The 16,997-nt window shown below is 50.3% G+C and overlaps 7 protein-coding genes across 7 annotated transcripts; 4 read left to right on the top strand and 3 right to left on the bottom strand.

Annotated features, from left to right (window-relative positions):
• Positions 1-16: 16 nt before the first annotated feature.
• On the top strand, positions 17-1,779 carry P153DRAFT_321781 (alpha/beta-hydrolase; the record flags this gene model as incomplete). The annotated part of the gene is made up of 2 exons (XM_033665155.1): positions 17-892; positions 949-1,779. The coding sequence occupies 2 exons, from the start codon at positions 17-19 to the stop codon at positions 1,777-1,779; spliced, it is 1,707 nt and encodes a 568-aa protein (XP_033521316.1).
• A 306-nt stretch (positions 1,780-2,085) lies between these two features.
• On the bottom strand, positions 2,086-2,409 carry P153DRAFT_296707 (uncharacterized protein; the record flags this gene model as incomplete). The annotated part of the gene is made up of 1 exon (XM_033664106.1): positions 2,086-2,409. The coding sequence occupies one exon, from the start codon at positions 2,407-2,409 to the stop codon at positions 2,086-2,088; it is 324 nt and encodes a 107-aa protein (XP_033521315.1).
• Positions 2,410-2,892: 483 nt separating this feature from the next.
• On the bottom strand, positions 2,893-3,468 carry P153DRAFT_297094 (uncharacterized protein; the record flags this gene model as incomplete). The annotated part of the gene is made up of 2 exons (XM_033664139.1): positions 2,893-3,098; positions 3,180-3,468. Coding segments are annotated over 2 exons (495 nt in total), but the record flags the coding sequence as incomplete, so codon positions are not given.
• A 679-nt stretch (positions 3,469-4,147) lies between these two features.
• P153DRAFT_368948 (DUF1754-domain-containing protein) lies at positions 4,148-5,177 on the top strand. Its single transcript, XM_033668651.1, has one exon. The coding sequence runs from the start codon at positions 4,213-4,215 to the stop codon at positions 4,729-4,731; it is 519 nt and encodes a 172-aa protein (XP_033521313.1). The 5' UTR covers positions 4,148-4,212; the 3' UTR covers positions 4,732-5,177.
• Positions 5,178-7,293: 2,116 nt separating this feature from the next.
• Positions 7,294-9,633, top strand: P153DRAFT_368945 (amino-acid permease inda1). Its single transcript, XM_033668650.1, has 4 exons — positions 7,294-7,722; positions 7,772-8,008; positions 8,063-8,666; positions 8,717-9,633. Exons 1-4 carry the CDS (start codon positions 7,556-7,558, stop codon positions 9,395-9,397), a joined length of 1,689 nt encoding a protein of 562 aa, XP_033521312.1. The 5' UTR covers positions 7,294-7,555; the 3' UTR covers positions 9,398-9,633.
• Positions 9,634-9,912: 279 nt separating this feature from the next.
• On the top strand, positions 9,913-12,652 carry P153DRAFT_399004 (uncharacterized protein). The gene is made up of 3 exons (XM_033671692.1): positions 9,913-10,288; positions 10,348-11,533; positions 11,582-12,652. Exons 1-3 carry the CDS (start codon positions 10,136-10,138, stop codon positions 12,469-12,471), a joined length of 2,229 nt encoding a protein of 742 aa, XP_033521311.1. The 5' UTR covers positions 9,913-10,135; the 3' UTR covers positions 12,472-12,652.
• Positions 12,653-12,732: 80 nt separating this feature from the next.
• Positions 12,733-15,271, bottom strand: P153DRAFT_368944 (uncharacterized protein). Its single transcript, XM_033668649.1, has 4 exons — positions 15,130-15,271; positions 14,551-15,075; positions 13,628-14,503; positions 12,733-13,576 (listed from the first exon to the last, which is right to left on the bottom strand). The coding sequence occupies exons 1-4, from the start codon at positions 15,147-15,149 to the stop codon at positions 12,775-12,777; spliced, it is 2,223 nt and encodes a 740-aa protein (XP_033521310.1). The 5' UTR covers positions 15,150-15,271; the 3' UTR covers positions 12,733-12,774.
• Positions 15,272-16,997: the final 1,726 nt, after the last annotated feature.

Below are 16,997 nucleotides of genomic sequence, written 5' to 3'. Positions count from 1 at the left end.
TCTACATTCGCCCACTATGAAGGTCACATCGCTCCTCGCCCTTCTACCTCTAGCCCTCGCCGCTCCGGCTCCTCTCGAAAAGCGCGCTGATCCTATCGACAAACGCGCTGCTCCTACAGTCATCGCACCATCACCACAAGCCACAGTCGCAGGCAAGAGTCTACTCAACGTCGAGACATTCAATGGCATCCCCTACGCTCAACCGCCAGTCGGTCAGCTGCGGCTCAAACCACCCCAGCCTCTGACCTCTGCTCTCGGGTCGATCGACGGCACGGGAATTCCTACAGCGTGTCCGCAGCTTTACTTCAGTGTCGACGAATCCAACTTCCCGGGTAACACACTTGGATTGCTCCTCAACACGCCGCTGTTTCAGACGGTTACTAACCAAGGGGAGGACTGCTTGACCGTCAATGTCCAGAGGCCTGCGGGCACAAAAGCAGATGCTAAGCTGCCTGTTCTGCTCTGGGTCTTAGGTGGAGGGTTCGAGCTTGGTTCTACCTCCATGTACGATGGCACGTCACTTGTGCTGGAATCGGTTGCGCAAGGGAAGCCCGTGATATTCGTGGCAGTCAACTACCGTGTTGGCGGCTTTGGATTCATGCCAGGGAAAGAAATACTAGCTGATGGATCCTCCAACTTGGGACTTCTAGACCAGCGACTGGGTTTGCAATGGACTGCTGATAATATCGCGGCGTTTGGTGGCGACCCTGACAAGGTTACCATATGGGGGCAGAGCGCTGGGGCGATTTCCGTTCTGGATCAGATGGTCATGTATGATGGGGACAATACGTACAATGGCAAACCACTGTTCAGGGGTGGAATCATGAACTCGGGATCGATCGCGCCGACAGACCCTGTAGACTGTCCAAAGGGACAAGTAGTCTACGACAAGGTAAGACATCCCGCACTGCAAACAAATCTTAGTACATCATCCTAACAAATCCCCAGGTCGTACAAGAAGCCGGCTGTGCCAGTTCCTCCGACACCCTCGCCTGTCTCCGCGCCCTGCCCTACGCAAAGTTCCTGAACGCCGCAAACTCCGTACCAGGCATCCTCTCCTACTCCACAGTAGCACTATCGTACCTCCCCCGGCCCGACGGCAAAGTCCTCACCTCCTCCCCAGAAGTCCTCGTAGCAGCCAACAAATACGCAAAAGTGCCCTTCATCGTCGGCGACCAAGAAGACGAAGGCACCCTCTTCGGCCTCTTCACCCAGAACATCACCACAACCGCCCAACTCTCCACACACCTCCAAACCCTCTACTTCAACAACGCTTCCCCCGCCCTCGTCGACCAGCTCGTTGCTTCATACCCCGAAACCCTCGTCGACGGCTCCCCCTTCCGCACTGGCCTCTTCAACAACATCTCCCCGCAATTCAAACGCTTTTCCGCCCTCGTCGGCGACGCAGTCTTCACGCTCTCGCGCCGCTTGTTCCTCGACCTGGCAAACACGGCTAACCCCAGCGTGCCGTCGTGGTCCTACCTCTCTACATACGACTATGGCACCCCGATCCTAGGCACCTTCCACGGCTCGGATCTGCTGCAGACGTTTTATGGTATTTTGCCAAATAACGCGGCGAAGACTACGAGGGGCTATTACTTCTCGTTTGTGTATAATCTGGATCCGAATGTCGGGAATGACTTTACGGCGTGGCCGCGGTGGAGCGAGGCGAGGAAGTTGCTCACTTTTGGCGCGAATAGCAATAGTCTGACCGACGACACTTTTAGGCAGGATTCGGCGACTTTGCTGTCGAGTAATACGGGGGCTTTTAGGCTTTAGGGGGGTGCATGGATAGTGGAGAGTGGGGGATGTGGTGAATATATATCAATTATTTGCACTCTACTATGTTATGAAGATCCATCATTCTTGTCAGACGCGCTCTATGGCAGATATTATATTTCACCAACGCGTGTCAACTCAATTTCAAGAAATTATCCATTCAAACCCGACATAAACATACATGAAAAAAGGGTATCAACATCCCTGCCTCCCATAATACTTCAGCACCTACGCATCCGCCAGCAAACATCCGCAAGAACGCATAGCCTGCACATCTCACAGTCTGTACATCCCCAAGTATCCGCACTACGAGGGCGCACTACCCATATCCCTCACACTACTCTCAACCTCATGTTCAAACTTCTTCCCCCCAACCTCAACCCCAAGTTTCGCCTTCACCCTATAACTTCTATTCACCGCGAAGCTCCTGAAGCCCGGAGGCGTGAACCCAGGCACCCGTGCCGTGAACCATACTTCAGCATAACCCGCTTGCTCCATCTGTTTCCTATCCTCATTGAGTACCTCCCGAAGTTCAAGCGTCGCAGACTGCGGGAGGGCGTTCAGAGGCTCTTTGCGCTCGGAATAATCGACTTGTTCCTGCTTCGAATAAGGAGCGTCGGGCGGCGGCATGGTCTCGTATTTGTGGTTGTTGTTGCTGCGGTAATGACCGTCCCGGGAATCAGATGCTTCCCAGTCGCGCGACGCACGCGTGAATGTGAAGTCCAGCAAGTCTAGTTTCAGTATAGTGAAGTGGATTGATGGGATCTTGACGACGTTGTCCGACTTTGAGAGCACGGTAAATGCGGCGCGGAAGCGGAATTCCGAACCGCAAGTCAGCAGATCTGGGATCTCGAGACTGGTTTGAAACTCAAGGGTGGGCGTGCTTGATGAGAATCTATCACGCATGCCCTGTCGGAATCCGATCGTTTCTTGGCCAGAGAGCGAGGAACTGTGGAGGGTAAAGGTCTTCGGGAACTTGAGTACGCTTAAGGGCCCAGGGAGAGTGGATTGCGTATTCGGTGGCGCGAAGGAAATCGGGATCGTGGTGATCAGGTCTTTCAATTCTTTGCCGATGACGATACCGGTGCCGGGACAAATCAATCTTGCCCTGATGCCGTATTCAATCTTCGCAAAGTCCGCGTCATCAAGATCGTGCGCATACTTGGACCCGTGAAAGAACGACGGTGGCAGGTTGTGAGGTCCGACGGTCCACCGTGCATCGTCTGATTTCTTGTAGCTTGCGACCCTACTATTACCCGTCCCTTCTGGGAAGCGGAAACTGAAAGGAAACGTATACACCTGGCCTGCTTGAAGGTCATCTGTATCAGGCGGACTCTTCTCGTCGCGTTGAACATATGCGCCGACTGAATTGTGATAGTACTGGTTACTATTCAGTCCACGGTTCAGCAGTACATCGGTCGTGACCTCGAATAGGGGTGCGTTATCTCGGAAATGATAGTACGATGTGTGGTTGTTGCTGCTGCTGTGAGAAGTCCGGAGCCAGACAAGCGACTGTCCGAACAGGGAGACTTCGACAGCGCGTGGATTTATCGACTCGATGGGCGTGAGTATGACGTGGCCTGAGACTTGGTCGTTGGGCTTGAAGACCGTTTCGGCCGGGCTGTAGAGATGAATTGTAAGGGTTGGTAGAGGTGGTTGTGGAGGTTTGTTTGAACTAAACAGACCCATGTTGAGGACCACAAAGTATCTTGCAGTTGTTCAATGGCGACTGTGAAAGTCGTAAATGATATCCGCACCTGTTCCCTGAGTCGAAGTCAATGAGCAAGCACAAGATTGACTATCCTTTTGTGCTTCGAAGTGTGATGTGGATTCAAGAACGATGCAAAGCTAGGTTTTGTACAACAAGACAATCGTGTGAATGGGGAAATACCGCAAGAGTATTACCGCCGTTGTCTTTGAGCCAGCTTTCAGGGCTACTGGTGAATGTTACCCTCTTGGCAGTGTCATCAAACAAGCAGCGTCCGGCAAAGGCAGTGCAGATGAGGCGGAGGTGGAGGCTGTGCCATCACATGCTGCAACCTAAAATTATCGTTGCGCGACTGCCACCTGCAAACTGCTGTTTGGGTCACTTGGGATTCACCGCTTACTCAGCTTATGCTTACGCTTGCCTGAATAGGTATACAAGTGGAAAGATATTGCCAACGCCATTTCCTCGCCCCTCGTGGAGTCGCACATGAAAGGACTTCGACATCCAATGGTAGTTCCAAAGGGTGTGCAGTCTGAGTGTCCAAGTATTGTGGTGATAAGCCGTAAGGTAATTAACCCCACACAAGGCTACGATCCTTGGACGGGATTCCATAAACGAAATCGTGATGTTGCTCAGATCTTCTGTCCTTGTGGCTAGATTCAGAGAGTGTTTCGATAGAAAAAGTAACGTTGTTCAGAAGATCAGCCTGCTATGTTCGAGCAGAAATGCACACGCGGTACTTACCGTCCTCCGTAGCATCACGTGCAGAGCCACTAGCGCGACGATCGATCACTGAAGCTGCCATCAGCTCTCCACACCTTCACGACGCACGACGCGCGATGCCTCCCTCCGATTACACAACTGCCACCGGCGGCGCCCTAAAGCTCAAGGGCGCCGGCGTCGACAAGAAAAAGAAAAAGAAGAAGCCCAAGACAGAGGTCTCCTCATCTTCCTCCAAGCCTACCCCTACCGCCGCCCACTCAAATGCCGATGCGCCAAAATCCCCCTCGGGAACACCTCACCGCTCTATATCTCCCGAAACTGCAGCGCAAGCTCTTATAGACGGTGGTGGTAGAAGAAAAACCGAAGCCGAGAAACGACACGAGGAGATGAGGCGCAAGCGTTTGGAGGAGCGACTGAAGCGCGAGGGTGTTAAGACGCACAAGGAGAAGGTGGAGGAGTTGAACAAGTATCTCAGTGGACTGAGTGAGCACCACGATATGCCTAAAATTGGACCTGGTTAACAGGATGGGGTGGTTGCGACTGGATTTGGGTGCGTGTGGACATGGCTATGCATCTGGACGTGCCGGTCGTGAATCTAGGACCACAAGACGGGACGTCAAGGTGGATGTACTGCGAGTGAAGATTGAATACAAGCGAGTCGTAGACAACGACAACAAGAGCGAACGAGAAGGACGGACAAGCGAAAGCCGGTTCGCAGGAGTTTCGATGAAAATCTTTTGGTATCATGCCTTCCAAAGGCGTGTGTTAATGCGCGTATTCGTATGCTCTAATGAACCCAATGGTTTGTATGGAGTGCGTCCAAGTAGATCTTTCCCACGTTGTCTTAGTCCTTCATTCCTGGCAAGTCGACTGATTGCGCATTCGTAACTAGGTAACGTGGTCAACGAGTCGGCAGGATTTGACTGGTTACAACCCACATCATGGTTCTGTATTTGTCCCACAAAGTCGGTCCGCAGTGAAATGAGCAGTGATAAAAGCGTAAGCATTACTTAGCGGCGATGTCTACTCGCGTCGTCATTGGAACACCCACCATGGGTTGCAAATACTTTTGGGATTGCGAATGCGCAAACGCGCTGGCGTCTAAATACCTCTGCTCGATATCTCTCCCCACAACATTTGCCTGGCAATCGAGGGTTAGCCTCGCCCCACCAGACCCGTAAAACATCCCGAAGGCCTGGATTTGTAGCCTATGCGTGCGATGGCTAGTCCCGAGCCGACCGATGTTGGTTTTGATTGAGGCTCAACTGCAGATAACATGCGCAATCTTGCGTTTTTCCTCTAGTCTACCCGCGATCCAGGTCAGGCAGCGTGGAAAAGTGACGAACCTGTGGCTCACCTCATACTTGGCGAGACACTGACCAGAGATAACGCCAGGAACATGCATGTACAGATGGGGTCTTATCATTGCGACATTCGTAATGAAGTAAGCAACCGACACCATGTGTCCGAGATCAAAACTGAGACGCGCGTTAAAGAATTTGTACCCACTTGCGACATGGAATTCCGGATAAGAGTCTGGAAGAAGTTTAACCAAGCTTGAAAGCGTCAATCAAGACCCTTCATGCAATCGCGGGTCGGTGACTAGTCCCGCAATTCGTAGTCCAAACAAGCGATTCCAAGCCCGTGTGGCGTTAGCTTGTTGGGACGAGAAATTCGTCGTCAACAGAGATAGGGGCGCAACATGACGAGATATTTTTTAAACGCTTATCGCAAGTGTTGTGACATGGTGAGACTAAACGTGCGACTGATTGAGAGCCGCAGAGCATCGATCGGGCGTGTAGCGGGCTTCTTGACTTCGAGTAGGGTGCGTGCTTGTTGGCAGGCATAAGCGAGTGCTACGCTGATCTATGTGTCATCTCGCAGGACGCGAGTGTTGTCGCTTACACTACGGATGCGGGGTTGGAGGCGAGAAAGCTACAATTCTTGAGTTCTGCTTGTATTTGTCGATCTTTTGGCGATGATCTTACGAGGATCGGGGATCTCGATCGCTTTCGTCGGTACTTTGGAGGCAAACAAAGCCAGGCCAATTTTGCGATGGAAGCATGCTGGAGTTGAAGGTTGTGTACGCGTTCCAGGTCAGCGGTGTTAGACTCCGATGCAACATCAAATCTGTCGGCAGGCATGTAACAACAACTCAGGCGTTGACATGAGGCACGGAATCGCCGCGATTGTCTTCCAATAGGCGCTTTATTGACCGGTGGCTTGGCGATTGCCAATAATCGCGATGAGATAGCCTGGACCCTGAAAAAGTTCGTAAGGATGACTGCCTTGATACTCCGCCGCGGTACTGCTCACGCGACGATGTGGTATTGTGGAGAAACGCGATAGATCGCCACTCAAAATTCCAACGAAATTAAGGAAACTCTATCGAGGCTTACGTTTCCAAGTTTGAAATGTGCCTGAAACCGTAGCAGTGCAGATAGAATGCAGCAGAGTCTCCGAATCTACTGCTGCACACTTCGCGATGACATTGTTGACCGATTGAAATCATGTGAGTCTGACGATAGCATGCGCTATTAATTTCTAGAAAGTTTCCAATTCGAGACGGTGGCCTGAATCTGTCATTCGTTCATGCCACAGTGGTCGAGTCCCAGTTGGTGATCTACGACCGTCCAGAACGCCCAGAACGCCCCACAGGCTTGTCTCTTGCCAAACCGCACGCCAACCACGCTTTGCCCAACGTTTGCGGTCAGGACAACGACGCCACGTGCGTCGCCTCAATTGAGGCATACCGCCAGCATCTTCGTGGGTGTACTCGGCCATTGGGTGCGTTTTGGGGAGACTTAATTACTAGACCGAAGACGCTCCGGGGGCGTTTCAAGGGCGACCAAGCACTCAAGCACTGCGGAGAACCCCACGCGAAGTGCTTAGTATTAGCTTGTCATTACCCAGGGTGGTTGGCCCACCCTTATCAGCGGCATAACGCAAGCTTCAAGCATGCGCGTGTGGCCTGTGCGATACGGCGAGTCCGTTCCCTCTTCTACCAACAACCATTCGCTGAAAATACCAATCTATGTCAACTGGGCCGCAGATGCACCAGCCGCCACTACTAGTTTGGGATGGTTCCGTCCGTGCATCCTGGTGTGCTTGTTACCAGAAGGAAGGTGCGAAGGGCCGGACTACGATACCACTACAGCGGATTAATATAAAGCTTGCCCCTGTGGTATCGTGCTCACCTTTCCCCAGAGAGATACCACCTCATTCATTCCGGTGATACGTCCAATCTCCCTTTTCGTGGTTGCTTGTGAAGGCTGCCTCCTCTCATCGTGAGAGCGTCTTAAGACCCCAACAACCCTTGTGTTTTACGGAATCAACATCTCCACGATGTCGGCCAACGATTATGAGAAGGGCCAGTACCCCATTGAGGGTTCGGATACGTCAGGTCATGGCGCGAAGAACGCTACCGGGCTTCAGAGCCATGGTCATGGAGAGGCTGCTGATCTCTATGGTGACGTTGCGACTGCCGAGCAGTACGGTTATGTCGAGCGAGGGTAAGCTGCGTTGGAATCTTTTGCCTATCCTAAGCTGATCATGCTCCAGTCTCAAGTCCCGTCACATCCAGTTCATTGCCCTAGGAGGTACAATCGGTACCGGTCTGTTTCTGGGTATCGGAACTGCTTTCGCCCGCGCTGGTCCCGTCTCTGTCCTCCTCGGTTACTCTATCACTGGCTGCGCTGTATTCGCGATGATGCAGTGTCTCGGTGAAATGGCTACTTGGCTCCCTCTTCCCGGTGCGATCCCGCAATACTGTGCTCGCTATGTCGACCCTGCGCTAGGGTAAGTTGCTCTTTTCCCCCTCTTCAAAGTCTTTGAAGCTGACGATGTTCCAAGCTTCGCGGTTGGATGGAATAACTGGTATCAATCCGCAATCACACTTTGCGCTGAGATCTCTGCTGCTGCTCTCGTCATCTCGTTCTGGGATCAAGATCAGAAGTACAGTCCTGCCATCTGGATTTCGATTATCATCGTCATCATCCTCGCCTTGAACATCTTTGCTGTTTCGATCTACGGTGAAGCGGAGTTTATATTCGCTTCAATCAAGCTGCTCACGATCATGGGATTGCTCATCGCTGGTCTTGTTATTATGCTGGGTGGAGCTCCCGACCACGATCGCCGAGGATTCCGTTACTGGAAAGAGGGCGCGATGAAAGAATACGTAGGAACGGGCTCCACAGGTCGATTTACTGGTCTTTGGTCCACTCTCGTTAACGCAGCGTTCTCGTACGGTGGTGTTGAAATGGTTGCTGTCGCCGCCGGTGAAGCTGAGAACCCTCGCAAGAACATTCCCAAGGCCGTGCGACGAGTGTTCTGGCGTATTCTCTTCTTCTACGTCCTCGGTTCATTTATCATCGGTGTGACCGTCAGCTCCAATAACCCGGGACTCACTGCTGGCACCGGCGATGGTCGCAGCTCCCCTTGGGTCATTGCTATCAACGTTAGTGAACCTCGCGATATTTATAAAGTACATATGCTAACCTTGTTCAGAGCGCTTCAATCCCTGTCCTCCCGCACATCATCAACGCTGTCATCCTGACTTCGGCAACTAGCTCTGGTAACGCTTTCCTTTACACTGGTTCGCGTTACTTGTTCGGTGTCGCCCAGAACGGCCAGGCTCCCAAATTCCTCCTCAAGTGCTCCAAGTCTGGTGTACCGATCTACTGCGTCTTCATCACTGCTTCGATCTCTCTGCTCACCTACATGAGTGTCAGTACTGGAGCGAACGCCGTCTTTAATTGGTTCCAGAACCTTACGACCATTGCTCAACTTTTCACATGGTGCTCCATCTGCTACACCTACGTTCAGTTCCGTAAGGCACTTATCGCACAAGGTGTAGACCGCAACACCTTGATCTTCAAGAGCGTGTGGCAACCATACACTGCCTGGGTCGCCTTCGTCTACTTCGGTCTGATCATCATCTTCAACGGATTCAGGGTCTTCACCGAGACACCATGGGGAAGCGCTGAGCTCACCGACTTCTTCACGGCTTACATAGGTTGCCCGATCTTCCTCATTCTGTTCGTTTTCTGGAAATTATTCAAACGCACGAAGATGGTTAAGCCTGCCGAGGCGGATATCTGGAGTGGAAAGGCTGCTATGGACGCAGAGGTCTGGCCCGAGCACATTCCTACCACTTTTGTCGGGAAGTTCTGGGCGTGGTTGTGCTGAAAACGTTGTTGTTTCAGCAGAGTTGGATGGATGTCTTGACGATTCCAGACAATATTCGTTATATTTTGTTTATTGAGCAAGTTCGATATCCCTGAATGCAATTCGATGAATATTTTATCTTCAATGACTCGCTCCTTCGCTATTGATGTCGCTTGAATGCTTGATTTTTTGTGGTTGTATGCCTGATCTCTTGTAACATCTTCACATGGCCAAGTTTGTTCGTGACAGGGACAATGATGGAAGCTCTAGAGTACTATCAGTTGAGAATCCTCATTCTTCCTGCGAAGCCTTGCTTAGAGACATGAGATAGCCTCAGTTGTAGATATGCGATAACTTTCCCTAATGTCAAAACCCCAAACACTACAAAGTTTACCTTCAAAGACGAAAGATCTCGTGTTTGTAGATTTAGGTGGAGAAAACGCGATTGCGGCTTGGCCGCTTTGGGACAGGGGTGGTGCTAGCTTTGTTTAGGCCCTCCAAAGTCCTCCCTCGTCATCGATCGATGCTCATTCCGTGCCTCAACACCTCGTTGGTCACAATCCTGCTTACTGCATATATAGTTCGCCTTTTGTTGAATCGACCTCTTTCTCAGCAGCTCGTGTTTTCGCCTAGCGAGGTGGGTTCCTTCGCGTTTTCGACACGTGTTGAAACATCATGTATTAGTGCCGAGGTGTAATTCTGAACATTTGTGTCATATGATTACAGAGTCGAAAATTTGCTTGAAAAGAGCATAACATCATGTCTGACCAGATGAGCCCGCCTAGCGATCGAGGGGGAGGAAATCTCTGGACGACGATGCTAAATCACCCAGTCGGCGATTCCTCCGAGCAAACTAGAAATCCTCAAGAGCAATCTTTGAATCGGGCCTGCGAGGCATGTCGGACATCCAAGGTTCGAGTTTCTGTAGAAGTTTTGAAGACTTGTCGAGGATCCGGCTGACACTCTACTAGGTTCGTTGTTTGTCGAATCCCGAACCAGGCTCCAACCAATGTCAGAGATGTGCAAAAGCAGGAAAGACCTGCGTGTTTGCGCCACCTGTCAAGAGACGTCAACGCAAAAGAACAGATGTACGAGTCGCCGAATTAGAGAAAGAGGTTAAGCAGATGCGCGACCTTCTGAAACACAGCGATCAGTCACCCACAGATGGCGGCGACCAAGAGTATGCGGAAGACCATACAAACGAGCCAGAGCACAGTACAGAGCATACCCCATCAAGGAGCATGGTGACTCCTCCACCGCCAACCGCCAGTCACTGGCCTAACTTGTTCCAAAACGATGCACCTGCTTCGTATTCCCCTCAAAGGGAGTTTAACTGCAAAGACTCATTTGGTCCCTCGAAAAACGACATAATAGATCGCGGGGTAATCACTATGCAAATGGCAGAAGAACTTGTACATATCTGGCAGAACGACCTGATAGAAGCCTGTCCCGGAATCTCGATACCTAGGAATTGGACGGCCGCCCAGCTAAGAGAGAAGAAACCAGCGCTTTTTCATGCAGTGATGGCGGCGGCTGCGCAATCAAAAGGATGCGCCTTGTCTGATCAGTTGCATGACGAGGCTGTATATCTCTATGCTCGATCGGCATTCATACAGGGTGAAAAGTCGATTCAGTGCATTCAAGCGATGATGGTCACGGTCGCATACTACTCACCACCCAAAACTCCAGGCCATTTGCAAATCTATCAGTGGGTAAATTTTGCTGCTTCCTGTGCGCTCGAACTTGGGCTGGCTTCCAGGCCGAGGACTCATGAACAGCTACCCAAGAGGGCTATCAGATCGTTGCAGCGTATCTCCTCTCCGGAGGAGCTGCTTGAGCATTGTCGGACAGTTTTGTTTTTATACATCATGAGTGCAGGTCAATCCATGCGAATGAAACGCCCTAATATTTTGCTGTTCAACAGCTGGATGCAGGAATGCTTCGTTCTGCTTGAGAAATCGAAGTCTATTGCGGACCAAAGGACCGTCGCATGGCTTAAGCTCCAGAGAATCTCGGACGAGGCGCATACCGCGTTTGGTTTCGATGACGCTAGTACCAGTTTCAGCCTCTCAGAACTCAGGATGCAGGTGATCCTGAGGATATTCGATCGAAGAATGCAGGAATGGAAGAAGTCCGTCTCGGATGAGGTGATGACTTGTGAGTCGCAGATTACCTATTCAGAGACGTCTCTAATTGTTCGACTAGGTTTTTTGATGATCGAACATCATGCTGCTGTGCTGCTGATGTGGGAGTTCGGCATGGACGGAGGACGGTACGATGTGACCGACTTCAGGAATCGACACTTCACGTTGCCCGCCCTGGATGATGACAGTGTTCAGCCAGAGTCATTACTCTCACACTCTGCGCTACAAATCAACGCCACAACCAAGTGCATCTCTGCGGCACATGCAATCCTCGATTGCGTTTTGGAGATGCCGATCGATCGACTACAAAAGGTTCCGAATAGCATCTTTGTCAGGGCTATATACGCGCTGGTAGTAATTCTGAAAATTGAGTATGGCGTGGGGACTGACACGGAAATGAGCGAATTGATCGAGTCAGAAAAACTAAAGGCTGACTACTACCTGGATGAAATTATCCGTAAGATTACGGTTGCTATTGGGCCTCAGAAATGTCGCTCACCTTCGCATTGGTCTTTCATTCTCCAGGACAAACTCATAAGTTGGCACGATGAGTACAAACAATGGCGTCAAGAAGGACGGCACTTGAAGCGCAGGAAAACGGATCCCATGGATGAAAGCTCTAGGACAGTGCCAAACCAAACACCCACTTTCGCAGAGCCAACATCTCGAAATAACGCGTCTTCGACTCATCCACTACAGCCGAAAGCACAGCCACCGGCAGCCCAAGCGCCCAACTTCAATATGGGTAGTTCATATCCTACATGGACAGCAAACAGCGTTCCATATGGAAACGCCATAGAACCCCAATCCGGGTTCACTCCCGACATCGGAGACTTTTCGGCGGCCTTCCAAAACGGAGATTTGTATTTGTGGAACGATTTATCTGCAGACAACTTCGGCGGTTGGGCGCCAAATATGGGATTTGGTCAGCTTAACAGTCAGGGGTTTTGAGCGAAACTTTAGTGAGCGTTATCAGGCGTGGCGATGGTTGTTATAGATTAACTTAGATGGTTTGTTGTACTTGCAATTGTCAAGTGGTGAATATAGAGCTTTTGGTGGGCATCTAGCCCTAAATATAGTTTTAACTCTCTTCGGTCATCAGCGAGGGTTCACTTATTGTAGATAATTCGACGCCCATTGTCACTTTTATGAACGTTCTGAACCCAGTTCGATGCGTGGAGAATCAGAGGGGAAAACCAGTCGAATATAAAAGCGGAGCTTGATTTGTAAGTCATAAGGGAACCATATTACTGACTACGAATACAACCTCCCTACAACAGGGCTATCAACAGCGGAGCTTGAGAAAGTACAGTGCCCAACATGATCCTCCCCATAAGCTGTAGCGCTTTCATCGAGCAGTCCCTCGGTCAATGCGCCCCACATCAACGCCTCTTGCTCATGATTTCCTTCTCTAGGTGGATGACATGCAGCGGCAATACCAACACTAGAACACCCGACCAACGGCATCCCGGCACTTTCCAACGGTCTAGCCCCTATCGATATCACATATACGACGACCAAAGCTCCGGCGACAAGCGTGCAGATCATAGCAAGGGGCGAGTATCCACATGTTGCTATCGACGGCTCGTCGACTTTTGGATGTCCTGCGGAGTTGAAGGTGTCAATATTTACAAGAAATATGCTCTGTGAGATCAACCAATGTATTGTCGATGAAATGACCATTAATGGCAAACCGTATCGATAGGGAAGCTGCAGGAAATACGTTGAGCGCTGGGCTCCTGTACGATCATGTGAGACGCGTAGGGGCTTACGCTCGATGGAGTAACTGGCCCATTCTACAGCCAGTTGAATGCGAGTCAGCAAGTCGTTTAAGCTGAGGTAGAGGCCGGAAAGTATAAGCTGCGGGGAGTTGGCTACGAGGACGTTGGCGAGGAGGGCGGTGGATCCTGCCACGGGGATGCTCCATCCTTGGATTACGTTGCCGGCAGTTGCAGTACCGAAGCCAAGGTCCTTAAGGGCGTTGAAAGACTTGTCGTCGAGATTGGCCATGGAATAGGAGAGGAGGGCTATGACGATGATGAGAGCCGTGCAGAAGCTGGTATCGTTAGTACGTAAGAATCGATCTGGAATAGTAATTTAGACATACAGAACCAGGAAACTTCTCCAGCTCTTGCGTGTCACCGCTCTCCATCGACGTACATTTTGCACGCGGTATAATTTCGGGTATGGACGTTCGCCCTTTCGCTGAAGATCTGTCCATTGCAACTTGATCTCTTCCTGGGTCATCAGGCTCCATTCTTTCGTCGACTGGTCCGGAGAGTGCAGGAAAGAGTTGACTGCGTCACCTATAGTGATCAGAGGCTGATCAGTTAATAGGAGGCAGACTGCGAGAATGCAAAGTGTCTTTGCCAGGTTTGTTATAATAACAATGATACCAATGGTCAGGTTGAAATTGACACTACACTTTTCCTCAACTTTCTGGCTCACACATCCGCTGACCTCGTAGCCATATATAGTCCAAGGCTCAATGGCAGCTTCCTTCTGGGCTAACGCATTAGTACAGATTGTTTCTACCCAGTAACACAGCCATGCAAAACGGTTGTTGTTCGACCACAATTCCGGATTAGAGGCGCTTGCTGTCACCCAACGCAACGAAGAGGGTCGTGTTATATTGTTGGAGGTTATAGACGATGTAGCGTTGTGGTCTCCAACGGAATCGGAGATCAAGATGACGTTGCTGTAATCGGACAAATATGAGTTTGCATATGTCTTGGTGCAAGAGGCAGGATCCATTCTTTCGAATTGCGTAGAGTCACGCTGATAAGCGGAAACAATAGCAGCAGGATCTGAGTCGTAGTAAGCTGTGACATCGTAGCTTGATTGAGACACATATTCTATATACGTAATGCCACCAGCGGGAATATGATATGAGTCGTACCAGGCGCCGTTAAGCCAGTCTTCTGAAGCGAAATAGAGGTCGTAATCGTTGTTGATAATTGTCGAGTAGAACATCGAGTTGTACCTTTATCATCGTCAATAGGATCACACCAGAGCATGATGACTACTCACAGCAGGTGTAACGGTAATGAAGAAACCGCAAGCACAATCCATATCCAGCGCTTAAGCGGTCTGGCAGTCCGTAAATTCCGGAAACTCTGCACGCCAATGTCGAGCAGGTGTCCGTCTCGATGCGCTCGATCGATCTCCCTTCTGGTTGGCGCACACAGACATTGCATAGCGTAATTACTGGATCCTAAGACTAGAGTGCTTAAAACGTTGATCACAATATGAATGCCCATATTGTATTGTTTCGCTTCTTTGCAGCTTCCGCGGAATATATGCCCATCATTTGCTTTGCTGCGGAGTGAACCCCAGACGGTAAGTGTGATGTTAAGAATGAAGACGAAGAAGCACATTCCCACGCCTAAAGATACGCCGAAACGCCATCCATGTTTGAAATCTGCAGTGCGGGTCGCTCTCCATGGCGGTCTTTCCGGCAACTCTTTCGAGACGAATTCGGCCTCGTCTGCGTATTTGGACACGCTGTTTCGTGTGCTCAGCTCTACATCTGGCTCGAGTGGAGCGTAGTTACCGCTGCTCATATGGTCAGCGATTATTCGTGATGTACATATACCACTGTGGACCCACCCGTATGTTGCGTCGCTCATGCCACAGTATCTGACAACTCAATCGCTTTTGGGATTCCTTTTCTTGAAAATTAGACGCTCGGTTTGTGTCAAATGGGATGATCGAAGAACGCCCTGTTATCATGGATCGGAATTCCTCTAAGCAAGGTAAGCACTACTTAAATTTGAGATAACGCGACAATATATCTGACGCATCGCCTGGGGGCCTGAAGATATTCTTGGGGCCGGTTTGAAGATCATTGCCATTCGCTGAATCAAGTCCATGCACAGCCACCCAACGTTTCGGAATTGTTGTTGCCATCTATCGGATCAAGGAACACGCTTACCAGCCACCCGGTTGGCAAAGTCCCCACACACCAAAAAGTGTGTACGTAACAACATGCAAAAACGGTGAAGCTGTGCATACGTAGAAATACAAAATGATTTTCTTTTTCTTTAAAAGTCTTGCTGCTATCATTTATCAACTTATCCTGTTGTCTTGTACCGACTATTGTCTTCAGAAAGTTAGTTGTCCGTCTTTCCGGTGTGCGAGGCATTTCGCCTATTCACAGACCATACTTATTGAGCACATTCGTTGTTCTTACTTTGTCCCTTCTCATATCACCCAGCTTGCGAACAAACTGACATGCGATTACGATCATGAACACGATCCTTCAAACAATCAGCGCAATTACACCGCCGTTGAAGTAGACCAGCTCCTCAGTCTACCGCCTAGGGCCGCCATGAACTCACTATAAAACTAATCCATATGAGGTTGTTACCGAACCTCTTACTAGGTGGCTGGTCAAACGAGCTATCACCGTGTCTCTCGACGCCTCCAGTCTCAAGGAAGACTGTTCCCGCCACCATCCGCAATATGGCCATCATCCCGGTGGGCGCTAAGTGGCTAACATTGACCGTGCCGCAATACATACGCTCAGAACGATAAGACACAGCCGACAACTAAATAAAAACCGAGGTCTGCATGTCCCCATTCAAGTCCAGTACGGATCTGGGATCGCACATGCGTGTCGGTACCTGCGCTTATGTGTTTAATTCTCAATATCACCGTCCAACATGATGTATCTACTTTCCTTCATTGCAGTAGCTTGGGTAGTTTTTCTTGTCTTCCGACGCCGTTATCTGTCTGGCATATCCGATATCCCAGGTCCATTTCTCGCTTCCTTTTCGATATTGTGGCAGTTGTGGCGGATCGTCAAAGAAGTCCACACACAACGTGCGATGTCGTGAACCAATGCTCCGAAACCAAATCATCCTACTGCTATTGATATACAGCGGCTCACAAGGAAAGCGAATGGTACAACACAGGGAAGCATACAACAAGCGACAATAAACAGCAACAGCACGAGCGACAGAAGCAAAAGTCACAAGTCAAGACTACTTCAAAAAAAAAAGCAGAGTATGATTTTATATATTTTTCGTTTCCTTTCGGAGTACTGAATGTCGTGACAAGCCCCCCAAATCACCAATATGGCCCGAAAAGAGTGTGAAGAATCGAATGCACAACCTGGGAGATAATCGCTTGACTTGTGTAACTTCTGGTTCCAAGTCCCATGAATGACCCCTTCGCGGGATGCTCTTGTTGCATGGTCTACGTGAGCAGGCAGTGTTGGTAAGAGTACTCGCGGCTGTCATAGAACGGATCCACGTTGGGTGTCCTCGCGATGTCGTTGTACCCAAACATACGCGATAGGTGAGTGAGTGCAACATGACACCATCGGTACGATTGCTGATACATGCTGTAGAACAAGCTTTTTCCAACGTCAAAGTCGAGACAGTTTGACGGCGATCATCATTTCGAGTCTGTCGGAGCAAGTGCACTTTCGTGTGGAGGTGATGGCTCCGCGATATGGCTCCACAGAGGCGAAA

The sequence above is a fragment of the Dothidotthia symphoricarpi genome (assembly GCF_010015815.1).
Source record: "Dothidotthia symphoricarpi CBS 119687 unplaced genomic scaffold P153scaffold_16, whole genome shotgun sequence".
In the NCBI taxonomy this organism is placed as follows: Eukaryota; Fungi; Ascomycota; class Dothideomycetes; order Pleosporales; family Dothidotthiaceae; genus Dothidotthia; species Dothidotthia symphoricarpi.
This window is presented reverse-complemented; position numbering and strand designations above follow the sequence as displayed.

Coding starts and splice junctions, on each gene's coding strand:
- P153DRAFT_399004 (XM_033671692.1), top strand. CDS start 10,136: ATGTCTGACCAGATGAGCCCGCCTAGCGATCGAGGGGGAGGAAATCTC. Junction 10,289..10,347: donor AGGCATGTCGGACATCCAAG/GTTCGAGTTTCT, acceptor ACACTCTACTAG/GTTCGTTGTTTGTCGAATCC. Junction 11,534..11,581: donor CTCGGATGAGGTGATGACTT/GTGAGTCGCAGA, acceptor TTGTTCGACTAG/GTTTTTTGATGATCGAACAT.
- P153DRAFT_368945 (XM_033668650.1), top strand. CDS start 7,556: ATGTCGGCCAACGATTATGAGAAGGGCCAGTACCCCATTGAGGGTTCG. Junction 8,009..8,062: donor TATGTCGACCCTGCGCTAGG/GTAAGTTGCTCT, acceptor CGATGTTCCAAG/CTTCGCGGTTGGATGGAATA. Junction 8,667..8,716: donor CTTGGGTCATTGCTATCAAC/GTTAGTGAACCT, acceptor AACCTTGTTCAG/AGCGCTTCAATCCCTGTCCT.
- P153DRAFT_368944 (XM_033668649.1), bottom strand. CDS start 15,149: ATGAGCGACGCAACATACGG. Junction 15,076..15,129: donor ATGAGCGACGCAACATACGG/GTGGGTCCACAG, acceptor CCATATGAGCAG/CGGTAACTACGCTCCACTCG. Junction 14,504..14,550: donor TCATTACCGTTACACCTGCT/GTGAGTAGTCAT, acceptor ACGATGATAAAG/GTACAACTCGATGTTCTACT.
- P153DRAFT_368948 (XM_033668651.1), top strand. CDS start 4,213: ATGCACACGCGGTACTTACCGTCCTCCGTAGCATCACGTGCAGAGCCA.